Source organism: Oncorhynchus kisutch, linkage group LG3 (assembly GCF_002021735.2).
Source record: "Oncorhynchus kisutch isolate 150728-3 linkage group LG3, Okis_V2, whole genome shotgun sequence".
NCBI lineage: Eukaryota > Metazoa > Chordata > Actinopteri > Salmoniformes > Salmonidae > Oncorhynchus > Oncorhynchus kisutch.
Window position 1 is genome coordinate 67,449,862 of NC_034176.2, and position 20,182 is coordinate 67,470,043.

Genomic DNA, 20,182 nt, shown 5'->3' on the forward strand with positions numbered 1-20,182 from the left:
TGCAAAAGACTGGGACGGAGATTTGTCTTCCAACAAGACAATGATCCAAAACATAAAGCAAAATCTACAATGGAATGGTTCAAAAATAAACATATCCAGGTGTTAGAATGGCCAAGTCAAAGTCCAGACCTGAATCCAATCGAGAATCTGTGGAAAGAACTGAAAACTGCTGTTCACAAATGCTCTCCATCCAACCTCACTGAGCTTGAGCTGTTTTGCAAGGAGGAATGGGAAAAAATGTCAGTCTCTCGATGTGCAAAACTGATAGAGACATACCCCAAGCGACTTACAGCTGTAATCGCAGCAAAAGGTGGCACTACAAAGTATTAACTTAAGGGGGCTGAATAATTTTGCACGCCCAATTTTTCAGTTTTTGATTTGTTAAAAAAGTTAAATAAATAAATGTCGTTCCACTTCATGATTGTGTCCCACTTGTTGTTGATTCTTCACAAAAAAATACAGTTTTATATCTTTATGTTTGAAGCCTGAAATGTGGCAAAAGGTCGCAAAGTTCAAGGGGGCCGAATACTTTCGCAAGGCACTGTAGTCTCGCTATTGTTATTTCACTGATGCTTTTTAATTACTTGTTACTTTTATCTCTTATTCTTATCTGAATTTTTTTAAACTGCATTGTTGGTTAGGGGCTCGTAAGTACGCATTTCACTGTAAGGTCTACACCTGTTGTATTCGGCGCATGTGACTAATAAAATTTGATTAGATTTGATTTGTCCTGTCCTCCATTGCGTTAAACTCACCTTAGAAAACAGTCAGCTGGCACAAGATAGGGGGATACCACTGAAATATGAGGCTAAGCTATGGTCCTAATTCATCCAAATGGATCTCAGGGTCTGGGTGAGCAGGTGCACAAAACAAGATAAACACAGAGAGGGAGAGTAGGAGTGGGAGGGGCTGACAGGGAAACAGAGGGAGGGAGAGTAGGAGTGGGAGGGGCTGACAGGGAAACAGAGGGAGGGAGAGTAGGAGTGGGAGGGGCTGACAGGGAAACAGAGGGAGGGAGAGTAGGAGTGGGAGGGGCTGACAGGGAAACAGAGGGAGGGAGAGTAGGAGTGGGAGGGGCTGACAGGGAAACAGAGGGAGGGAGAGTAGGAGTGGGAGGGGCTGACAGGGAAACAGAGAGAGGGAGAGAAGTTGAAAGTGAGAGGGACAGACAGAGAGAAAAGAGGTCAAATAATATTGTTTTAGTGCACATTTATACCTGGAACTTATGGAGATATTCACAAAGCCTTATAAACACATTTTCAAGGATTTGAAGAACTGAATAGAGCGTCATTGGTGAGTACAAACAATTATAATTCTCTTTATACTCCTTTTGATATTGCAGATGACTGCTGTTAAGTATTTTTGGGACATCAAACAAATCCCATGTATATGGATAGAGATGCATAGGTGGCAAATGTTAACCTATCTTCATGCTCTCATAATGTCTAAGACCCGTTTAAAAAGAGAATATTTCTGGATAGATAAACAACTTATTTAGTACCAGTATTTGAAATCCTTCTGTGCATTTCATATTTCAAAGTCTCACTCAAAACTGCTTCAAGTTCATAGAAAGAATAAAGAATATACCTCAGTTGATTGAAATCCATGGTAACACACCTCTATTTTGAGAGGGAAGGTGGTCAGGTGACGGTGGCCTGTCATTAAGGTTTAATGTCCACTCTACAATGAAACACTCTACTCCCTGTGTCCACGCTACTGACACCAACCCATTGCCAGAGGAAGGCTGTAACAGGGGATGCAGTCCAAACTCAGGGATATGACATCAATCAGACTTAGGCCACAGACTCAGAGACAGATGTGACATCACTGTGACATCAGCACTGGCTCTTGGAGGTGGTAGAGAAGATGGCGGTGTTTAGGGTCATGCGCATCACACTGTTGGTTGTTTTACTGGGCAATACATCCACCAAGAGTTCAGGTGAGGAGACTGTATCTTACAATTTTTTGTTATGATGTAGTGTAATGGTGTGATGATGCCTTGATATTAATAATGTTTGCTGTATCATGCTCAAAATATGGCTTTGCAACATAATTTCCAGCAAGTAAAAAAGAGGACCAAAGACAGCCCATTTTCAAGGAGTTAGTATCAATATGGCATAAAGGAGGGGGGTGGTATCCTAGCAAAGAGCCTGCCTCCCCAGAGAGAACCCAAGACCAGCAGGTCCACAGCGTGGTTAGGAGCATCATGGGAAGTCTGAAGACCCTGGGCCTGCTGCCCAGTAAGAGCATGGGCCTCCCCTCCCTCCAGAAGCCTGTGGACAGGCACCGTCTGTCAGGCTTCCTCTACAATATCTCCATGTACCTCCAGGAGATGGGTGCTGAGCTGGAGGAGCGACAGCTTGTCTCTGATGAGGAACAACTGTGGGAGAAGGTATTGCAGTCCTTTATCCAGTCAGAGGGGGGCGCTGCGCTGAACCAGTGGGACACCCGGGAGCCCCCCAGGCCCAGCGTCAGACTCCAGGACTGGTTCCTGTCCCTGAGAGGCAGCCCTCACTGGGACGGGCTGCTGGGGCTTCTGCAGAGCCTCATGTCCCTGTCTGAGCGGCAACCCCACAGGCCCCTGCTTGACTTCCTGTCCCAGAACTGGAGGACAGTGAGTGCCCTGCTTGAGGCGGCCCTGCAGGCGCTGGTCAGCGGGACCTATGGCCAGGCCAGCGCCGGGCTGCAGGGTTTCATCTGTGCCCTTAGGGGCCGCAATGAATGTGCCTTCAGTGTCAGCTGGCTAACACAGTTTCTCCGCTTCATGGAGACACGCAACTGGAAGCCCGTGGTGAACCTGCACCCTGCGGGGATGGGGGCCAACCAGAGAAGGGGCTCAGCTGTTTTTGGGCGCCTGAAACCCTTCAGCATGCCCCCCAAGGCCCTGAGAGAGGAGGGGTTGTCTGGGAATGCCACTCAAGGGGATGTTGGGGACAGAAGGGACATGGGGGGAGACCTGGACTCCCTTCAGACACTGCTCCTGCAGGCTTTATCACGCTCTGATGGGGGGCAGAGGGCGGGGCAGCTGGCAGAGCAAAACCCTGCCCTGCTGCAGGGATTGGACGGCCTCAGAAGGGGATTCTTGCACAGGGTGGGCAGCTCCGTGTACGGCAACCTGAGGAGAAAGGTGTCCCGTGTTACCATGGCGCTGCTTGATGATGTCAGCAGCGTGGTGGACGTGACACAGCCCAAACATAAGGGCAGATGTTCCGTAGGTGAGTCCATGATGCTCCCCATTCACCAAAAAGTTTTGGTCAGTTCCACTTCAATTTAGTCTATTCAGTGGATGAGCTGAAATTCAATGTATGAATGGAATACTTCCTATTTCTTTCCTTGAGGATTTTGTGATTTGACTGAATTCAACTGGAATTGAGCCTCAACCCTGGTGGCTAGCTATACTAAACAAAAATATATACTCAACATGCAAAAATTTCAAAGATTTTGTTGAGCTACACTTCATAGAATGAAATCAGTCAATTGAAATAAATACATTAGGCCCTAATCTATAGACATAACTGGGCAGGGGCGCAGCCAATCAGAATGAGTTCTTTCCCACAACATTGTGTTTTACATACAGAAATAATCCAGATGTGGCTGCCCTGGGCTAGCGTGGTAACAGTTGAGCTGTGGTTGGATTTAATTTAACCAGGCAAGTCAGTTAAGAACAAATTCTTATTTACAATGACATCCTACCCTGGACGACGCTGAGCCAATTGTGCGCTGCCCTATGGGACTCCCAATCACGATGTGATACAGCCTTGATTCAAACCAGGGACTGTAGTGACACCTCTTGCACTGAGATGCAGTGCCTTAGACCGCTGTGCTACTCAGGATGCTCTGACAAATTCTCTAACACGACGTTGGAGGCGGTTTATGGTAGAGAAATTAACATTAAATTATCTGGCAACAGCTCTTTTGGACATTCCTGCATTCAGCATGCCAAGTGCACACTCCCTCAAAAAAGACATCTGTGGCATTGTATTGTTTGACAAAACTGCACATTTATTGTTCCCAGCACAAGGTGCGTCCGTGTAATTAATGATCATGCTGTTTAATCAGCTTCTTTATATGCCACACCTGTCCAGGTGGATGGATTATCTTGGCAAAGGAGAAATGCTCACTAACAGGGATGTAAACACATTTGTGCACAACATTTGAGAGAAATTAGCTTTTTGTGCGTATGGAAAATATCTGGGATCTTTTGTTACAGCTCATGAAAAATTGGACCCACACTTTACATGTTGCGTTTATATTTTTGTTCAGTATACATGCTCTTACTTTTACTGTTCTTATAAAACACATGTCAGAGACAGGTCATACATGTTGATCAAGGTCTCTTGAATTTGATTTCCCTTCATACTAAGCTGATAATATGTCTCAAACAGCTCTTACTCATTAGTCATGAATGATTTAGAGTGAAACCCATGACACATGAGAGTGTTTGAACTGACAGTGCTTTAAAATCATAATGGCCATGTTAGTCATTGAGAGGATCAGTGTTACCCTGCATCCCATGCTTTGGCTAATCTCTTTGCCCTCTCATTGATGCCAGTAACACTATCTCATGGGCATTGTGAGCCCAGCTATGCTGTTACATCAGGCCCGATTGTATGGTGCAAGTCGCTTTTTCCACCATTGATCTACCATAATATTCACTAGCTCTCTTACACTGTCTGTGATTTTCCATGAATCTATCTTTTATCTATCTTTTTTTTAATCTATCTTTTCAAAGGTGACCTGAGACAGCTAATCTTATGGTACGTAATCGAGAAAAAACTAAGCTTCTAATATAAACTACATGCATCATGGTGGTTTCATTTTATAACTTTCCCTCACAAAGAATATGAGGTTAATAGAAAATATATGTTGTTTGTAGTACCTTAGTTTACCATACTCTCTCCCCTTGTCTGTGACTTGTAGGGGGATTAGACATAATGTCACGTGGAATGCTCAGGCTCTGGGCTTCAACTCACAGGGCCCTCCCAGCACCCCTCCCTTCCTCTCCTGCCCAGCCATAGAGGGTGAGAGCGGGGACCCCAGACCCCCACCACGCCTCTCTCGCCCTAGACCAGCCCTGTCACCCCGCAGGGCACCCAAACAGAAACAACCACCCACCTCAACCCCAGTACCCCGCCGTTCCCGTCTCCTCAAGCCCCAGTCTGAGGCAGTAGAAGTTGGCCACAACCACCTGAGAGAGATGGGGTACTTTGCCTCAGCAGAGATCCTGGAAGCAGCGTGTAACGCCTCTATCCCAGGCCTTACAGGTGTGTCCAACTTCACTGTGTTCCTCTACTGTAACCTGTTTGACGGGGACGATGGGTCTGTGGACCCGGAGGTTGGTCAGGTTGGACCCGACCTACACGCCACGTGTTCCGACGCCGCCTGGTACCTGTCTGCAGCCGAGGATGACTTCCTTTGGGTCCACGTCTGCAGTGAGTTCTTCGCTCACCAGTTCAACAACACTGTGTGTGCCAACACCTCCTTTTGGCTGCAGAGAGCACACCAGGTACAGTCCATGATCAAACCCCACTTTTGAATGCAAAAGAGTTGGGTTCTCAACTCACCTTTTTAACTTCTCCACAATGTCTAACTACATTCTGCCTGTGATGTTTGCAGGCTGCAGACATGAAGGACTACCACTACTTCAACCAGTCCAGTATAGGTGACCTGTGTGTGAAGCTGTCAGGGGAGATGGTGGAGGGCGGGGGCAGCCCAGGGCCTGACGAAGCCTGCCTGGCCCAGCTGGGCACCAGGTCACTCAGCGCCCAGGAGTTCAGACGCTGCTTCCTGCCCAACACTTCTGCTCTGGTCTCAGCCCTGTGTGGCAGCGAGTCCCCTGAGGCCCATCCCTCCCACCCATCCCTTCCGGAGGGCAGCTGGGCTACAGAGTACTGCTCCAGACTCCACAACTCCTCCCACCCTGAATCCATAGAAGACATATGTAACTACAGGAAGTGGAGCCTGCAGCATTTCACCAACGCCACCCTACTGGAGCTCTGTGGCAGTACAGAGGGGCTGAGGGAGTATGTTTGTAGCAATGCCACCCTCTACCGCCGGCTACTCTCAGCCTATCCTCAGTTCTCTGACCTTTGCATTGACCTGGATGTAGAACAGGAGGACAGGAAGTGCTTCCTCCAGTGGTTCTTTGACATGCTCCCGGCGCCGTACAACTTTGACACATCACAGCTGTGTGTGAGTCCTGCTCCGCTGCTGTTGGAGGCACTGCACAGGCTGAGTATGTGTGAGGTGGATGGGGGTGAACGCGGGGGCTGGGTGGGGGCTGTGGGTTACGTGCTGAGGGTACTGGACTTTGTGGTTGGGCTCTCAGCGGGGCTGGATGAGGGGGAGGGGGAGGTGAGGCAGGGCCTGGGCCAGGCCATCCTCCTTTCCAGTCTCCTTGACAACGCTTCATTCTGGGCAACTCTGCGTCCTGACGCCTCACTGAGCGTGCTCCAAACCGTGGGCTTGTTCCTGCGCAGGGAGCAGAGCGCAGCTCTCAAAGAGGACCTGCTCAGCTGCTTCAGTGTAAGCCACATACCTTATACATAGAACACATACACACAAACATAGACACATGAAAGTAATGTGAATGCCTCCTCTGTCCTGACAGCCTGTATTATGGGACCTCATTGAGAGAGAGGACAACTCCTCTGCCCTCAGAGTCCTAATGCAGGTACTGTACACCTTTATAAAATGGTTAGGATGCAGATGAACTGGTTACGTGTACTAAGGTGAACATTGTTTTCTCTCCAGGAGTACCTCCAAATGCCCAGGGAGAGTATCCGCACACTGGTGATGTCAGCAGAGAAAGATGCGGTGAAGAGGTTTCTGTCTCACATGCACCAGAGCTGGGACCAGCTGCACGTAGAGACCACTCAGGTTTGTCCTCAAACACTCTCAGTTTAGTCATGGATGCTGGAAAGTAGGGATGTTACTAAGTTACTACTACTGTCAATAAAGACCACTGTCTCCCCCAGTCCTCTCAGAGAGAACTGCAGGCCATGGAGACCATGACGTCCGCCTTCATCCACAAGTTCCCTCGTGTGACCCCTGACCTCTTCGTCGACCTATCACAGTTCATACCTTTCATGTCCGTCTCTGACATCATGAGCTTCCCCACCTCCTTGATGGTCAACACCAGTGTGTGAGTTACTAGACCTGAGCTGCCATTTTATGCCAAAGGTCAAAGGTAATCGTGTTGACTGGTTCTGTGTTGTATCATAGGTTGATGGCGATCCGTGACCACAGCACAGAGATGAAGTCTCCACAGAAACAGGCATTTGTGAAGAGGCTCCTGCAGTCCAGTGTGGTGGGAGATGTCCCTTCCTGGCCACCATATTTCCTCAGCTCCATCCTCCCACTGCTCCCACATCTCCCAGTCAGCCAATTTCAACAGCTGACATCAGACCAGGTTACACATCTCATTCCTTATCTACTCTACTGATATTTTCATGAAGTATTGTGTACTGCATTGGCATTACTCTGTCATCATGTCCCTCCTCAAGCTGAGTCCCCTGGTGGAGTTTCTGGGAAACACCAGTCTGGATGGAACAAGAGGGCGTCATGTTCTACGGACTCTATTCATTAAAAAAAGGAACTTCACCAGTGATAACATATCGAGGTAGGGTCTTTTGTCTCAAGTTGTAACCTATTCCGCATATAGTGCTCTAGTTCTGACCAGAGCCACAGTGTCCCTTTGTGCAGTTACCAGTGTATTATACCAGAGAGACGAGGGCATTATTTCTCAACAGGCTGGGAGTTCTGGTTTGTTACCTGAAACCAGAGGAGCTGCGTCCGTTTCTGCTGGCTTCCCCTGTGTCCTCTGCTCTTTGGCAGCAGCTAGCTCTCTGTGTGTCTGAGGGACTCATCAGTGATTCAGGCAAGGTGAGAGAGAATTGCATGTAAAAAAAATGGGATGCACTCCAAAAGTTCCAAGTTCATTTTGTGGCAGTGTGACAATTTTTTCCTCCTACATAACTGTTAGGATATCAGTAAAAATGCCATTTGTATATGTATACAGTCCATATCATATGTGAGGGGCTCTGACCCTGTCGATCCTGCTCTTGCCATGTTCAGCTGTCTCTCTGGCTGGTCCAGGCGGTGCGGCCTCTGAACGCCAGCACTCTACCTCCTCCAGCACTGGCCACCCTCAGGGGCCTACTGCACCAGCTAGGGGCTTCCTTCCTGCAGTCACTGCCCTCATTACAGCTCTTGGACCTGCTAACACAACCAGGTCTGCCCAGCTTCTCCCCAGCACAGGTCAGCACTGCATGGACTATGCCTACACACTGAATCTACCGGTATGTTGTTTTCTGCTGAGCGAACATTACATGTTGTTTTTAACTTCCCCCAGGCTTTCCAGATATTATCCAAAATTTCACAAGACACAAATGTAAGTAAAGGCTTATTTAGTGACCTCTTCAGTTATGTTTTAATCTACACAGCTTGTTGTGCATTCTTACAAGGCCATATATGCATGATGATCCTCTCCTTGTCAGCTCACCATGGATACACTGTGCAGGCTGAAACCCTTACTGCCTGGCCTGTCCCCTGCTGTGCTCAGAGGCATACACTGGTCTGAGATCAGTGGAACCACTCTCTGCCAGTGCTGGCACACTCTACTGGCTGACCTGAAGCCTGCCCATAGAGCCATGCTCCACAGGGCACTGCAGGAGGTAAGTAAGGTGCTCTTGTTTCTCTGTGGGGAGATTACTTTCTCCTTGCTGTCAAACTGTTCTTTATTCGTCATTTCCAGTGGCTCTGCATTGTCTTTCTTACCACACTGAAAGCAGATAATGACACAATAAAGAGATGGTAGAATTTAAATGCTAACAAACCAATTATTCTGTCAATCATCAACTACCTTATAAGTACAGTACTTAACCTATTACCAGTTACTATTACTCAGGTACATATTCCATTGTTTACTCCTTTGCTTTTATAAAAGGCTTTAGCCAGCAACTCAAGGAACTTCACAGTGCAGCTCCAATGTCTCCTGCCGTTTGTGCCCCTGAGGGAGCTGATAGAGGTTCTGGATAGAGAGACATTCCTGAGAGATATGAGCCTGTACAGAGACCTGCCCTGGTCCCCCCAACAGGTGCACATCCATCTCCACTATGCTCTGTCTGAACAGACAACACTACATAAACACCCACTCCTTTGGCTATGGTATAGCATCATTACTGTTGTTGCTCTAGAGCAAAAGCCATGCTGCCAAGCTGCCAGTGTGGGCCTGGGCTCCAATTAATCTGCAAATCATTGGATATGCTTCAGATGAGCCATTCAGGATATTAATACCCCATACGCCTCAGCCGTCATCAAGCAAATTGGTTTGGATGTAGTACAATAGTCTGGAGGGGGAATATAAATGAGTAATGCCTACCTTAAATAGATTTTGTCAGAGTTAAGGGTGTATTAGATTATTTTCACCACCTGTTTTCTCTCTCTTACACACTTTGTCTTTCTGAATTATATAGGCTCAGCTACTTTTCAAGAGGATCCATCAATCTGAAATCATTACCAGAGACACTGTAGAGTAAGTCAAATGTTATTAGGTGTCATGGGTATGTGCTGTGTTATTGAATATCATGTGATATTCATGCAAATCATTACATGACAAAACTAGAGGCTCAGTCAGTACCCAGTTTCATTAGGTTTCCCTCACCTGGATTACAAATGCAATGCAGTCTTCCAGATACAATTTATTCATCCAATCATCTATTTGGTCTTTAGGGACTTGGGCCATATTGCTGGTGGAATGAGCTGTGATTGGCTAAAGCTTTGGACCAATGAAACCGATTTTTCAGAGTTGCTTCAGTTTGTCAGTGAATTGCCAGGAGGGGTGAGACCAGCTCTGGTGAGGAACCACATGCAACCCACATGGTATCCCTCATGTCACCCTCCCCTCCTCTTTCTCTCTCACCCCTCCCTTTTATTTATCTATATTTAGATACATCTTTCTTTATCTATAGTATTTTACCGTATCAAATGTCAAGAAAGATATTCATGGAATTCTTCAGAGCTTCCTATTTCATACTAGTTTGTTCAGATGTTTTGTGTTTTGCTACCAGAGGAAATGCGTTGTAGAGGAACTGCGGAAAAGACCAGAGGAAGACCTGGATGGTATAAGCCCCTGGTTTGCTGCAGAATTACCGTAAGAGATCATTCACTCCAAAATATGTTGTATAAATTGTCCAACAGTTAATCTTTCTCTATACAATATTAATCTGGTTATTCCTGCTGTCCCAGGGTGAACCTGATTGAGAGCCTGTCTAATACTTCACTGACAGCCATCCTGGCTCACATTCAGCAGCACTTTGTGGACTTCCTCAAGCTGCCCCGTCATAAGCAGATGGCCTTAGCAGAAAAGGCCATCACTGTGCTGGTGAGGAGAGACTATAATATTATTAGCACGAAATCCTCCTGATTAATAAAACATACACATTGATCAATTCATCCAAACATAATGATACAGGGTTGTACTGCATGGCATTACAATACTTAATAATCAGCTACACGGATTGTGCTTTGTTGTCAACTGTAGTCATTATATTGTCGTACCTGCAGTAATTATACTGTAGTAACTGTGTTCTGATGTGTCCATTCAGAGCACCTCTCAGGGCCTGGCTGAGGGGGAGCTCAGGGTGGGCTCTGTGGACCTCCTGGGGCCCCTGTGGCCCTTCCTGGACAGGGATACCCTGGGGCTGGTGGACAGAGGGGCCCTGGGGCTGCAACTGGATGAGCTGAGGGGGTACTGCCTGCCCTGGGACACCCTGAAGGACTTGGCTGCTCTGCTTACTGGGAGAGACATGCTGGGGTGAGAGACAACTGGGTTTCTTTTAGGAGATGGTAGAGTGGGAGGCCTGGGGTGGTTGTGAGCTGGTTATGGCAGCACTGGGCCTGTGGGTATATGTCATGTATGCATTTATAACAGAAAGCTGGTGTGTGTGTGTTTATTGTAGAGAGGCATCGGCATGGACGGTTGGTGATGTGGAGCTTGTTGGCAGACTGTTGTTTACTCTCTCTCCAAAACAGATCAACTCCATCCCACTGGTGAGGACTCCAATGGGCGAAACACCAAGTGCCTTTATAATGACTATCACTTTATCATGGGTGATGATAATTAAAGCCCTGCAGTACTGTATGTGATTGCATGCGTGTACTTTTAGCAGGATGTGTTAAGTGTGTGTTTTACTACCATATATCAGGTGGTGTTGAGTGCAGACACGGTGGAGGAGGTTCTGGCAGGTCAGTGGCGCTGGGAGAACAGTGATGTGGGTCAGGCCTGTATGTCCCAGTGTGTGGACCAGAAGGGCCAGAGAGAGAGGATCCACAGTCTGATACGGGGGGTTGTCAGAGCACAGAGCAGGAGAAAAGGTCATCATTGATCAGCTCTCTATATCATAAATGTATCATACCCACTAGCTCTGAAGGAAAGCTTGATGATCATGCATTGTGGTTCTAAACTCATTGCGGTCTCGTGTCATCTATCCAGTGTCAGTCCCAAGCTGTGGTGACATAAGAGGCACCTTCCCCTCAGCATGGACAGCCAATCATCTGAGCCAGATGGCAGGGGAGGAGTTGAGGCAGTGCGTGGAGGTCATAGGTCAGGACGCTTCACTGAGCCCTGAGCAGCGCCGAGCACTGTGGGTAAAGCTCAGGCAGGTTAGTTTCAGAACATCAGAGACGTTTTGGTTTTCATCACTGCCTGCTAAAGATTGACAGTGGAAATGTGTTGTGTATTTTGTGTACTATCCTTCACCCTCCTCCAGGCCTATAGTCCAGTTAGAGGCCTGAGACCAGAGCAGGTCCTGGGGCTCGGCTGTCTTGTCACTGAGCTGGGGGAGAGAGAGCTCCAGGACATTAACCTGACTGACCTGGGTGTCCTGGCCTACCTGGGGGCTCTGCCCGACTGGAGCCCAAAAAAGGTGACGATGCTCACATATTCCAATCTCATGTGTGATATTTGTAGTGTGGAGGGTTGCCCACTTCTGGTGTAAGTTGTTTGACTCTCCAACCCTGTGAATCGTTTCAGATGAGAGCAGCAGTTGTTGGTGTGATGCAGAAGCAGAAGTTGAAGGTGGAGCAGCTCGGAGCTGTAGAAGTGGCTTCTCTAGGACACCTTCTCTGTGGTTTCACACTGTCAGAGATCAACAGACTGGACCCCTACAACCTCAGGTCAGTCATGTATTAGAAATACACACTTTATTTTAAACACATAAATATTAGATTACATACCTTGTGAATAGAGCTCAGCCTATAGTGCAAAAGGCAAAATCTGTCATTTTTTGCTGTCTGATTCCACTTGGTGATAATGCTTCCATCAACTCAGTCCTAATGAGTCTTCCTGCTATATGACTGACAGCATGGCTGCTCTGTTCCTGAGGGAGCTGGCTCTGCCGTGTTCAGAGCAGCAGATGGAGGCTCTGACCGTCCGTCTCTCCAGTCCTCAGGCCTTTGGCCCCGTCAGTACCTGGGGCCCTGAGGTCTTCACTGAGATCGGCACACTAGCAGGTACAGCTGTTCAAATGGGGCAGGGGTTTAAACTCAGAAAGCTTTATTGTTGTATATTCAGTATATTTGATCCTTAACTATAAGGAATAGTTAGTTGGTAGTGACCAGTGAATCCACCTCCCTCGCACGCACACTCATTACATGAGTCCTCTCTCTCTCCCTGTCTCTCTCTCCCTCCCTCTCTCTGTCCAGCGGGTCTGGAGGACATGGTTCTGTCTGCTCTGGTACAGGAGCAGATGGAGGGGCTCATCCCCGAAGCTATCGCCCTGATTCCCCCCACAAAGATGGCTGTGAGTCTCTCTCTGGTTCACCTCAGGATACTTAAGAGCTGGTTTGGATAATGCTGTTTAAATAATGCTCTCCAAACCACATCCCATTTTGTTAGTTGATGCACGATGTGTGTGCGTGTCTGTCAGGTGGTATTCAGTGCGGTCCAGCTGTCATGGCTGAATGTGGAGCAGGCGTGGGTGGTCACAGAGAAGCAGTGGGCAGAGCTGAACAGTGGGCAGAGACATGCCTTGGGCCTGGCGCAGTATGAGGGGGATGTCCTGTTAGAGCACAGAGGTAAGGATTCACAGAGGTAAGGATTCACAGAGGTAAGGATTCACAGAGGTAAGGATTCACAGAGGTAAGGATTCACAGGGGTAATGATTCAAAGGTTAAGGACTCAGGGACATGGATAAAGATCATCTCATTAGAAAGAGGGAAAGAACTATTTGGTCTTATTGATGGGTGTTGTTCAATGATTTATGTTTTTTTGTCTGTAATAGCATACCAATATCATCATAATGTCATGTTTAACAGTAACTATGTGGTAGTGATATCATTGTTTGGTATGTTTTGTTTGCGTCCACAGGGAGGAATGTGGCCCCAGCAACACGGTCAGCTGACAGCCTCACTGTGCGCTTATTGTCTCTATGCTGTATGTTATGGCAACTATCGTACAACACACAGTAACCCATTTGTATTTATTTGTTCTTTGACCTTTTATTGAATTGTAACATTTGTACTTAAAAATAAACCAAACATTTTGAACTGTGTTCCATTTGTATCCTGGAATGAACCCTTCACCTCATGCTATTCAAATGCCTGACATACTCTGCATGCATCATTCGGATGTGTCTGTGTGTTTGGGAGTATGCTACTCTGTTACTGTGGTTACAGTGTGGAGGGCACTCATTAAATTTGATATAAAAGCACCTCTCGGAAAATAGGGCAGTAGGACACAACCTCATTTTGTATAGTACACAACAATTACTGGTCAATCCCCAAGTTTAATTTTAATGTATTGATATATAGCTGAAGAGTTTATAGCTGCTATTCAGGTAAAGTCCTGAATAGCAGCTATAAACTCTTCAGCTATATATGAATACATTCAAATTAAAGGAGGACCACAGTTAATGATTTGGATTTATATAGCTTTATTGAAGTATATTGTTTGTGAATGTAAAATCGCAACTCGGGCATCTGCAAGGCCAGTCTCTCTCTACTTGAACTGTGAGATGGGTGCAGGGATTCGGATATCCTGATCTCTCTCCAGTCTCTTCTCACACCAATCAGGTATTTAACAACATCAATCACATTTTGAACAAGCTGGACCTACATACAACACGCAAACACATATAACCTATTATTTCTCCACTCTCTACAACTGCCTATTAAAGCTGAATATTATGATTGTCACTGTCACTACATTCTATTCTGTGGTGTAGAGATCCAGAGGTCTTACCTCTGATTCACCCAGTCTGGCCAGGTTAGAGATGTCACAGGTTGTGCCACAGCTGCGGAGTCCACACCGTCCATACCTCGCTTCTGCAGAAGCAGGTTGTCCAGCATCTTCTGAAAACGAGCATCCCAGTAAAAAAAAAGACAGAAAAACAGAGAATTTAGGATCCTGGAATTTGAGGACGGCTCAGCACAGAGATCCCCTTAGCACAGTTTCTTCATATGGTTGTTCATGTGTCAAACCATAGGTGAGTGAGGTAGTAAGGGCCAGACCTTGCTAAGACGAGGCAGGTTGCCCTGAGTCCAGTGCCCAGGTTCGAGGGGCAGGTGAGGATGTAACCCAGCCTCTCGCTCCACATGAACTCCCAGCCTTTCTCCATGATCAGCCTCGTCACCTGGTGGTGATGTCAACAACAGCTCATAAAACGACACAACAAAGCATGAAAGGTTTAAGTGTCATTTAAGACACTGTTAACATGTGGGTGAAGGCAATGAATCCAATCAGTGATTCTGCTGGGCTCACCTCCTCCAGTCCCCCGTAGAACCTCTCAAACACCCTCTTCATGTTGCTGCCCTTCTCCATCTAGATGACCCGGGTGTGGTCCTCCTCGTTGATCCACAACAGGAAGTTCTCCTGGTTGTTTTGCTTTTCCAGACCAACGGGTTATCTCCATAGGTTTCAGCGCTTCTAAAATAGTTTATATTGTTTGGTTTTAGAGTTGTGCTTTTATTAAACCATTATACTTACCAAATGCCCTGTGCATCTGGCCAATCCCTGGCCATTCCTGCACAGGTCAAGAGGGGGGAAACTGGTATATCGAACAGGAAGTTATCCTGTGAACTCCAAAAACAAGTGTTATGCATCTCAGTGATAGAATAAGGAAATTAAACAAACAAAAACAATTCTCCAAAGCAGTGTGTGGTGCAGACTGTGTTTTCCTCACATGAATGAGCAGCTGCTGCTCCTTGTCAGTCATCTGTAATGTCCCTTGAGTTCCCCCTGCAAGACGTTGTGGGCGTCCACCACCAGCTCCACCTCCCGGCGCTCTGCCCAAAAACAGCCAGGGGGCAGGCTCAGCCCTCAGATGCTCAGGCCCGTCCACGTGACGATGACACGTGGCGCTCATCAAACTGACCCGCCCGGATCTGACAAGAGACTATGGTAAGTACTGGCTCACTTGAACAGTTCAGAATGTAGATATGTAGGTCTGGTACCTAGTCAACTGAGTGGTTGATGCAATGACATTTCTATACTTATGTCCATGGACATTCATTCTGTACATTGCTGGCATCCAGGTCTGTGGGGAGAGATTGTGTATAAATGCATGGCCTTAAAAAAATGAAACCTTGGTAACCAACAGCGATCACAAAGCAAAGGCTTCTGTGTTATTCTTTCCTTTCAATACTTCTCCTCTCTACACACAAAAAGGTGGAATATTGGGAAACTGCTATTAATAAGAGTCTGCAGAGCACTTGCCTGCACTTCAAGGCAGAATTGAAAACTGCAGTTGATCCCCTTTCATCTAGGTTTTAGCTGTAACACATTTATAAGGAATGGATGACGCTCCAATATGTGTAGTAGCTTTAGAAAATCTATTTCACGGTGACCGCCATTAGATTAAAAAAATGCACCGAAGTTCCAGCAAGATAGGTAGTAGGCACACCAATTCACTGTGAAAAGTCACAGACCACAAAGGCCGTTGTTTATCCATCCCGATAGGACTCCTCATCTCCGGCTACCATGCCAACAGACTTTATGAAGGGCACACAGCTTGGCATAGAGGGAAGATATGTGTCACGTTCTGACCTTTATTTCCTTTGTTTTGTCTTTATTTAGTATGGTCAGGGCGTGAGTCGGGGTGGGCATTCTATGTTTATTATAAGATATAAACTGAACACTGAAATATAAAACAATAAACGTGAACATGAACGAAAACCGGCTTAGTATGGTTCTCAATCAGAGGCAGGTGTCGTTAGTTGTCTCTGATTGAGAATCATACCTAGCCTGGGTTTCACTTTTGAGTTGTGGGTGTTTGTTTCCGTGTGAGTGTTTGTTGCCACATGGTACTGTTTCGGTTTTCGTTCATGTTCACGTTTATTGTTTTATATTTCATAGTGTTCAGTTTATATCTTATAATAAACATTATGGACACTTATCACACTGCGCATTGGTCCTCCGATCCTTCTCGCTTCTCCTCCTCAAAAGAGGAGGAGAAAGAGGAGGAGGAATGCCGTTACAGAAACACCCACCAACAAAGGACCAAGCAGCGTGGTAAAGGGCAGCCGCAGCGGCAAAGAACACAGGACTCCTGGACATGGAAGGAGATTCTAGACGGTAAAGGACCCTGGGCACAGCCAGGGGAATATCACCGCCCCAAAGCAGAGCTGGAGGCAGCGAAGGCAGAGAGGCGCTGGTATGAGGAGGCAGCACAGCAGCGCGGCTGGAAGCCCGAGAGGCAGCCCCAAAAATGTATTGGAGGGGGGCACACGTGGAGTGTGGCGAAGCCAGGTAGGAAACCTGCGCCAACTTCCCGTGCTTACCAGAGAGAGCGAGGGACCGGACAGGCACCGTGTTATGCAGTGGAGCGCACAGTTTCCCCAGTGCGTGTGCATAGCCTGGTGCGGTACATTCCAGCTCCTCGAGCCAGGTGCCATGAAGCCGGCTCTATGCATCTGGTCTCCAGTGCGTCTCCTCGGGCCGGCGTACATGGCACCAGCCTTACGCATGGTGTCCCCGGTTTGCCAGCACAGTCCAGTGCGGGCTATTCCACCTCGCCGCACTGGCCTGGCTACGGGGAGCATTCAACCAGGAAAGGTTGGGCAGGCTCGGTGCTCAAGAGTTCCAGTGCGCCTGCACGGTCCGGTCTATGGTGGCAGCCCCCCGCACCAGGCTGTCTCTCCGTCTTCTGCCTACAGGTGTTCCCGCCTGTCCAGCGCTGCTAGAGCCTTCCTCCTCTCCAGCGCTGCCAGAGTACCCCGTCTGTCCTGAGCTGCCAGAGTCTCCCGTCTGTCCGGAGCCGCTAGAGTCTCCCGTCTGTCCTGAGCCGCCAGAGTCGCCAGTCTGTCCTGCGCTGCCAGAGCCGCCAGTCTGTCCTGAGCCGCCAGAGCCGCCAGTCTGTCCTGAGCCGCCAGACTGTCCTGAGCCGCCAGAGCCGCCAGTCAGCCAGGAGCCGCAGGTCAGCCAGGAGCTTCCAGAGCCGTCAGTCAGCCAGGAGCTTCCAGTGCCGTCAGCCAGCCAGGAGCTTCCAGAGCCGTCAGCCAGCCAGGAGCTGCCAGAGCCGTCAGTCAGCCAGGAGCTGCCAGAGCCGTCAGTCCGCCAGGAGCTACCAGAGCTGTCAGCCAGCCAGCCAGGAGCTGCCAGACCCGTCAGCCAGCCAGGAGCTGCCAGATCCATCAGCCAGCCAGGAGCTGCCAGAGCCGTCAGTCAGCCAGGCGATGCCAGAATCGCCCTTCACTCCGGAGCCTCCGGAGTCTCCCGCCTGTCCGCCGCTGCCGGAGTCTCCCACCTGTCCTCCCCTGCCGGAGTCTCCCGCCTGTCCGGCGCTGCCAGAGTCTCCCGCCTGTCCGGCGCAGCCGGAGTCTCCCGTCCATTCGGGACCCATTTCTAGGGTCCCCAGTCCGAGGTCGGCGGCGAGGGTCGCCGCTCGTAAGAGGCCACGGAGGCGGACAATGAGGCGGAGAGAAACTGTGGTGAAGTGGGGTCCACATCCCGCACCAGAGCCGCCACCGCGGACAGACGCCCACCCAGTCCCTCCCCTATAGGTTCAGGTTTTTGCGGCCGGGGTACTGTCACGTTCTGACCTTTATTTCCTTTGTTTTGTCTTTATTTAGTATGGTCAGGGCGTGAGTTGGGGTGGGCAGTCTATGTTTGTTTTTCTATGTTTGGTTTCTGTTTCGGCCTAGTATGGTTCTCAATCAGAGGCAGGTGTCGTTAGCTGTCTCTGATTGAGAATCATACTTAGGTAGCCTGGGTTTCACTTTTGAGTTATGGGTGTTTGTTTCCGTGTGAGTGTTTGTTGCCACACGGTACTGTTTCGGTTTTCGTTCATGTTCTTCTCACATCTCCTCCTCAGAAGAGGAGGAGGAATGCCGTTACAGTATGAGGTGACTGGCCTTGCAGTTGTTGTGTTTGCGTAAATCAGGGAACTCTTCACTGTAGAAACACTATTGAAATAAGTACAGACAAAAAGGGGGTACAATGATAGCACACCCTTAACGAATGAATAGGTGTTGGAGGCTGTGGACACTGGGATCTGTCACTGTCTGTCTGGGATAACTGGCAGGGTACAGCCTCCTGACATGAGCTCCTGTGGTGACGTGTTCTCTGTTCAGAAAAAACCCTGCTGTAGCAAATTACCATACTCCACTAAGAGACAGGACTCCTATGTTGCGCTTCCTAGGTGACCACAGCTTGAAGAAACTGCTTGCCATTTTCCCTGTGAAACATGAGAGGAGAGTGTGTTACTGATACTAGCTGCTGTCCCCTTGATCCTGAAGTACTACTGAAGTACTACTCATCACTACGACTCAAGATCTACACAAAACCTACTGGTGTTACTACTTGATTGCTATTGAAATGTGTGGTAAACCAGTAGTGATTTATGTAGTAATTTAAGTACTGGTAGTAATGAGTGATACATTGGGATGTTTCACTCCTGTTGAACACTACATATTTCCTACTCAAATCACTACACAATTCTCCCTTAATGACTACTGTGCAACTACTGAGCTTTTGAGTATCTACTACTTAAAATCGACACATACCCACACAATTCCTACATGTTCACTATTGGATTACTACACAACGCCTACACATTACTACTGTATGCCTATTCAATCCCTATTTAATTACTACTGCCAGTGCCATCTGTGTGTGTAGTGTCATGTCACTGCTGAATTGCTCCTGATCCTTTTTCATTTCCTAAATAAACCCTTTAGAATTACTATTGAAAACATTTACTACTGTTTATTTATTCAAAATCACTACTGACATCTTGTTTCACTACTGTGTCACTACTAGACTAGTGCACATTATTGAACGTTTTATTATTATTACATTAATTACATACAAATGACATATTTACACTTTTTTGTTAAACCCTTTGAAGTCTTGTCTTCATTCAACTTTGACTTTGACAGATCCTCTTTTTTTGTTGCAGTCACATTTCTCCACAACGTAACTTTTAGAAAATACAGATACGCAGCAGTAATATGTAGGCATTGTGTAGTAATACAATTATAAGCCATTATTAATCATCTGCTAACGTAAGATCTGAAGTTATCTGGAGTTATTGGAAACTCAATAGTAGACTGTTGGACGATGATCATTTCAAGATGGATGCCAAAGATATTATACAAGACAATTGGAGGAAAGCCCAACTATTTAAGTCTTATGGGAAATATTGGGAATTAATGAAGTATGAAATAAGACAAACAGCCACGAAGAGAGCTAAAGACATTGCTGAACTTAAAAGATTGAGGGAAGATAAACTTGTTAAGGAAATACTTTCTCTAATCTCTATGGAGGACCTTGATGAAGAAGGAAAGAGTCAGTTATTTTCTTTACAACTAGAAATGGACTGACTGTATGAAGAGAGAGAGCAAACGGGGTATTTTAAAGATCAAGAAGGAGACGGTTGATGGAAGGTGAAAAAAATACAAAATACTTTTACAATTTAGAAAGAAAGAATTCTAAATTTACATCTATTAATAAGCTCAATATAGATGGCAAAGAAAATGAAAACCCCAAAGATATTAAGGCTCCTCAGCTCAGAGCTTTTGAAAACGAATTTGTAGTGGTGCACATCACTGCTTGTTTTAGGGCTGTGAGTGAGGGCCCTAACTATTTAAAACCTAAACCATAATGAATAAAGGTGTGTTATCATAATGTAATGCATATAGACTATATTGCTATATTATGATGCATATCTGATGTTCATCTAAA

The 20,182-nt window shown here is 47.2% G+C and overlaps 1 protein-coding gene and 1 pseudogene across 1 annotated transcript; one reads left to right on the forward strand and one right to left on the reverse strand.

Moving 5' to 3' along the window:
* The first annotated feature begins 2,206 nt into the window (after positions 1–2,206).
* LOC116360866 (stereocilin) lies at positions 2,207–13,403 on the forward strand. Its single transcript, XM_031815834.1, has 24 exons — positions 2,207–3,215; positions 4,733–4,757; positions 4,921–5,506; positions 5,617–6,525; positions 6,611–6,673; positions 6,754–6,879; positions 6,987–7,144; positions 7,225–7,411; positions 7,837–7,884; positions 8,098–8,259; positions 8,499–8,675; positions 8,948–9,097; positions 9,477–9,535; positions 10,249–10,384; positions 10,608–10,816; positions 10,962–11,052; positions 11,208–11,376; positions 11,495–11,664; positions 11,772–11,927; positions 12,035–12,177; positions 12,365–12,513; positions 12,706–12,803; positions 12,930–13,093; positions 13,370–13,403. Exons 1-24 carry the CDS (start codon positions 2,207–2,209, stop codon positions 13,401–13,403), a joined length of 5,178 nt encoding a protein of 1,725 aa, XP_031671694.1.
* A 596-nt stretch (positions 13,404–13,999) lies between these two features.
* On the reverse strand, positions 14,000–18,669 carry LOC109874710 (creatine kinase U-type, mitochondrial-like; annotated as a pseudogene).
* Positions 18,670–20,182: the final 1,513 nt, after the last annotated feature.

What these genes read in the sequence shown, in the direction of transcription:
- LOC116360866 (XM_031815834.1), top strand. Translation starts at nt 2,207, where the DNA reads ATGGGAAGTCTGAAGACCCTGGGCCTGCTGCCCAGTAAGAGCATGGGC. An exon ending in ACTGGGAGAGACATGCTGGG is followed by an intron (nt 10,817 to 10,961) that starts GTGAGAGACAAC and finishes TGTTTATTGTAG; the next exon opens with AGAGGCATCGGCATGGACGG. An exon ending in TGAGATCGGCACACTAGCAG is followed by an intron (nt 12,514 to 12,705) that starts GTACAGCTGTTC and finishes CTCTCTGTCCAG; the next exon opens with CGGGTCTGGAGGACATGGTT.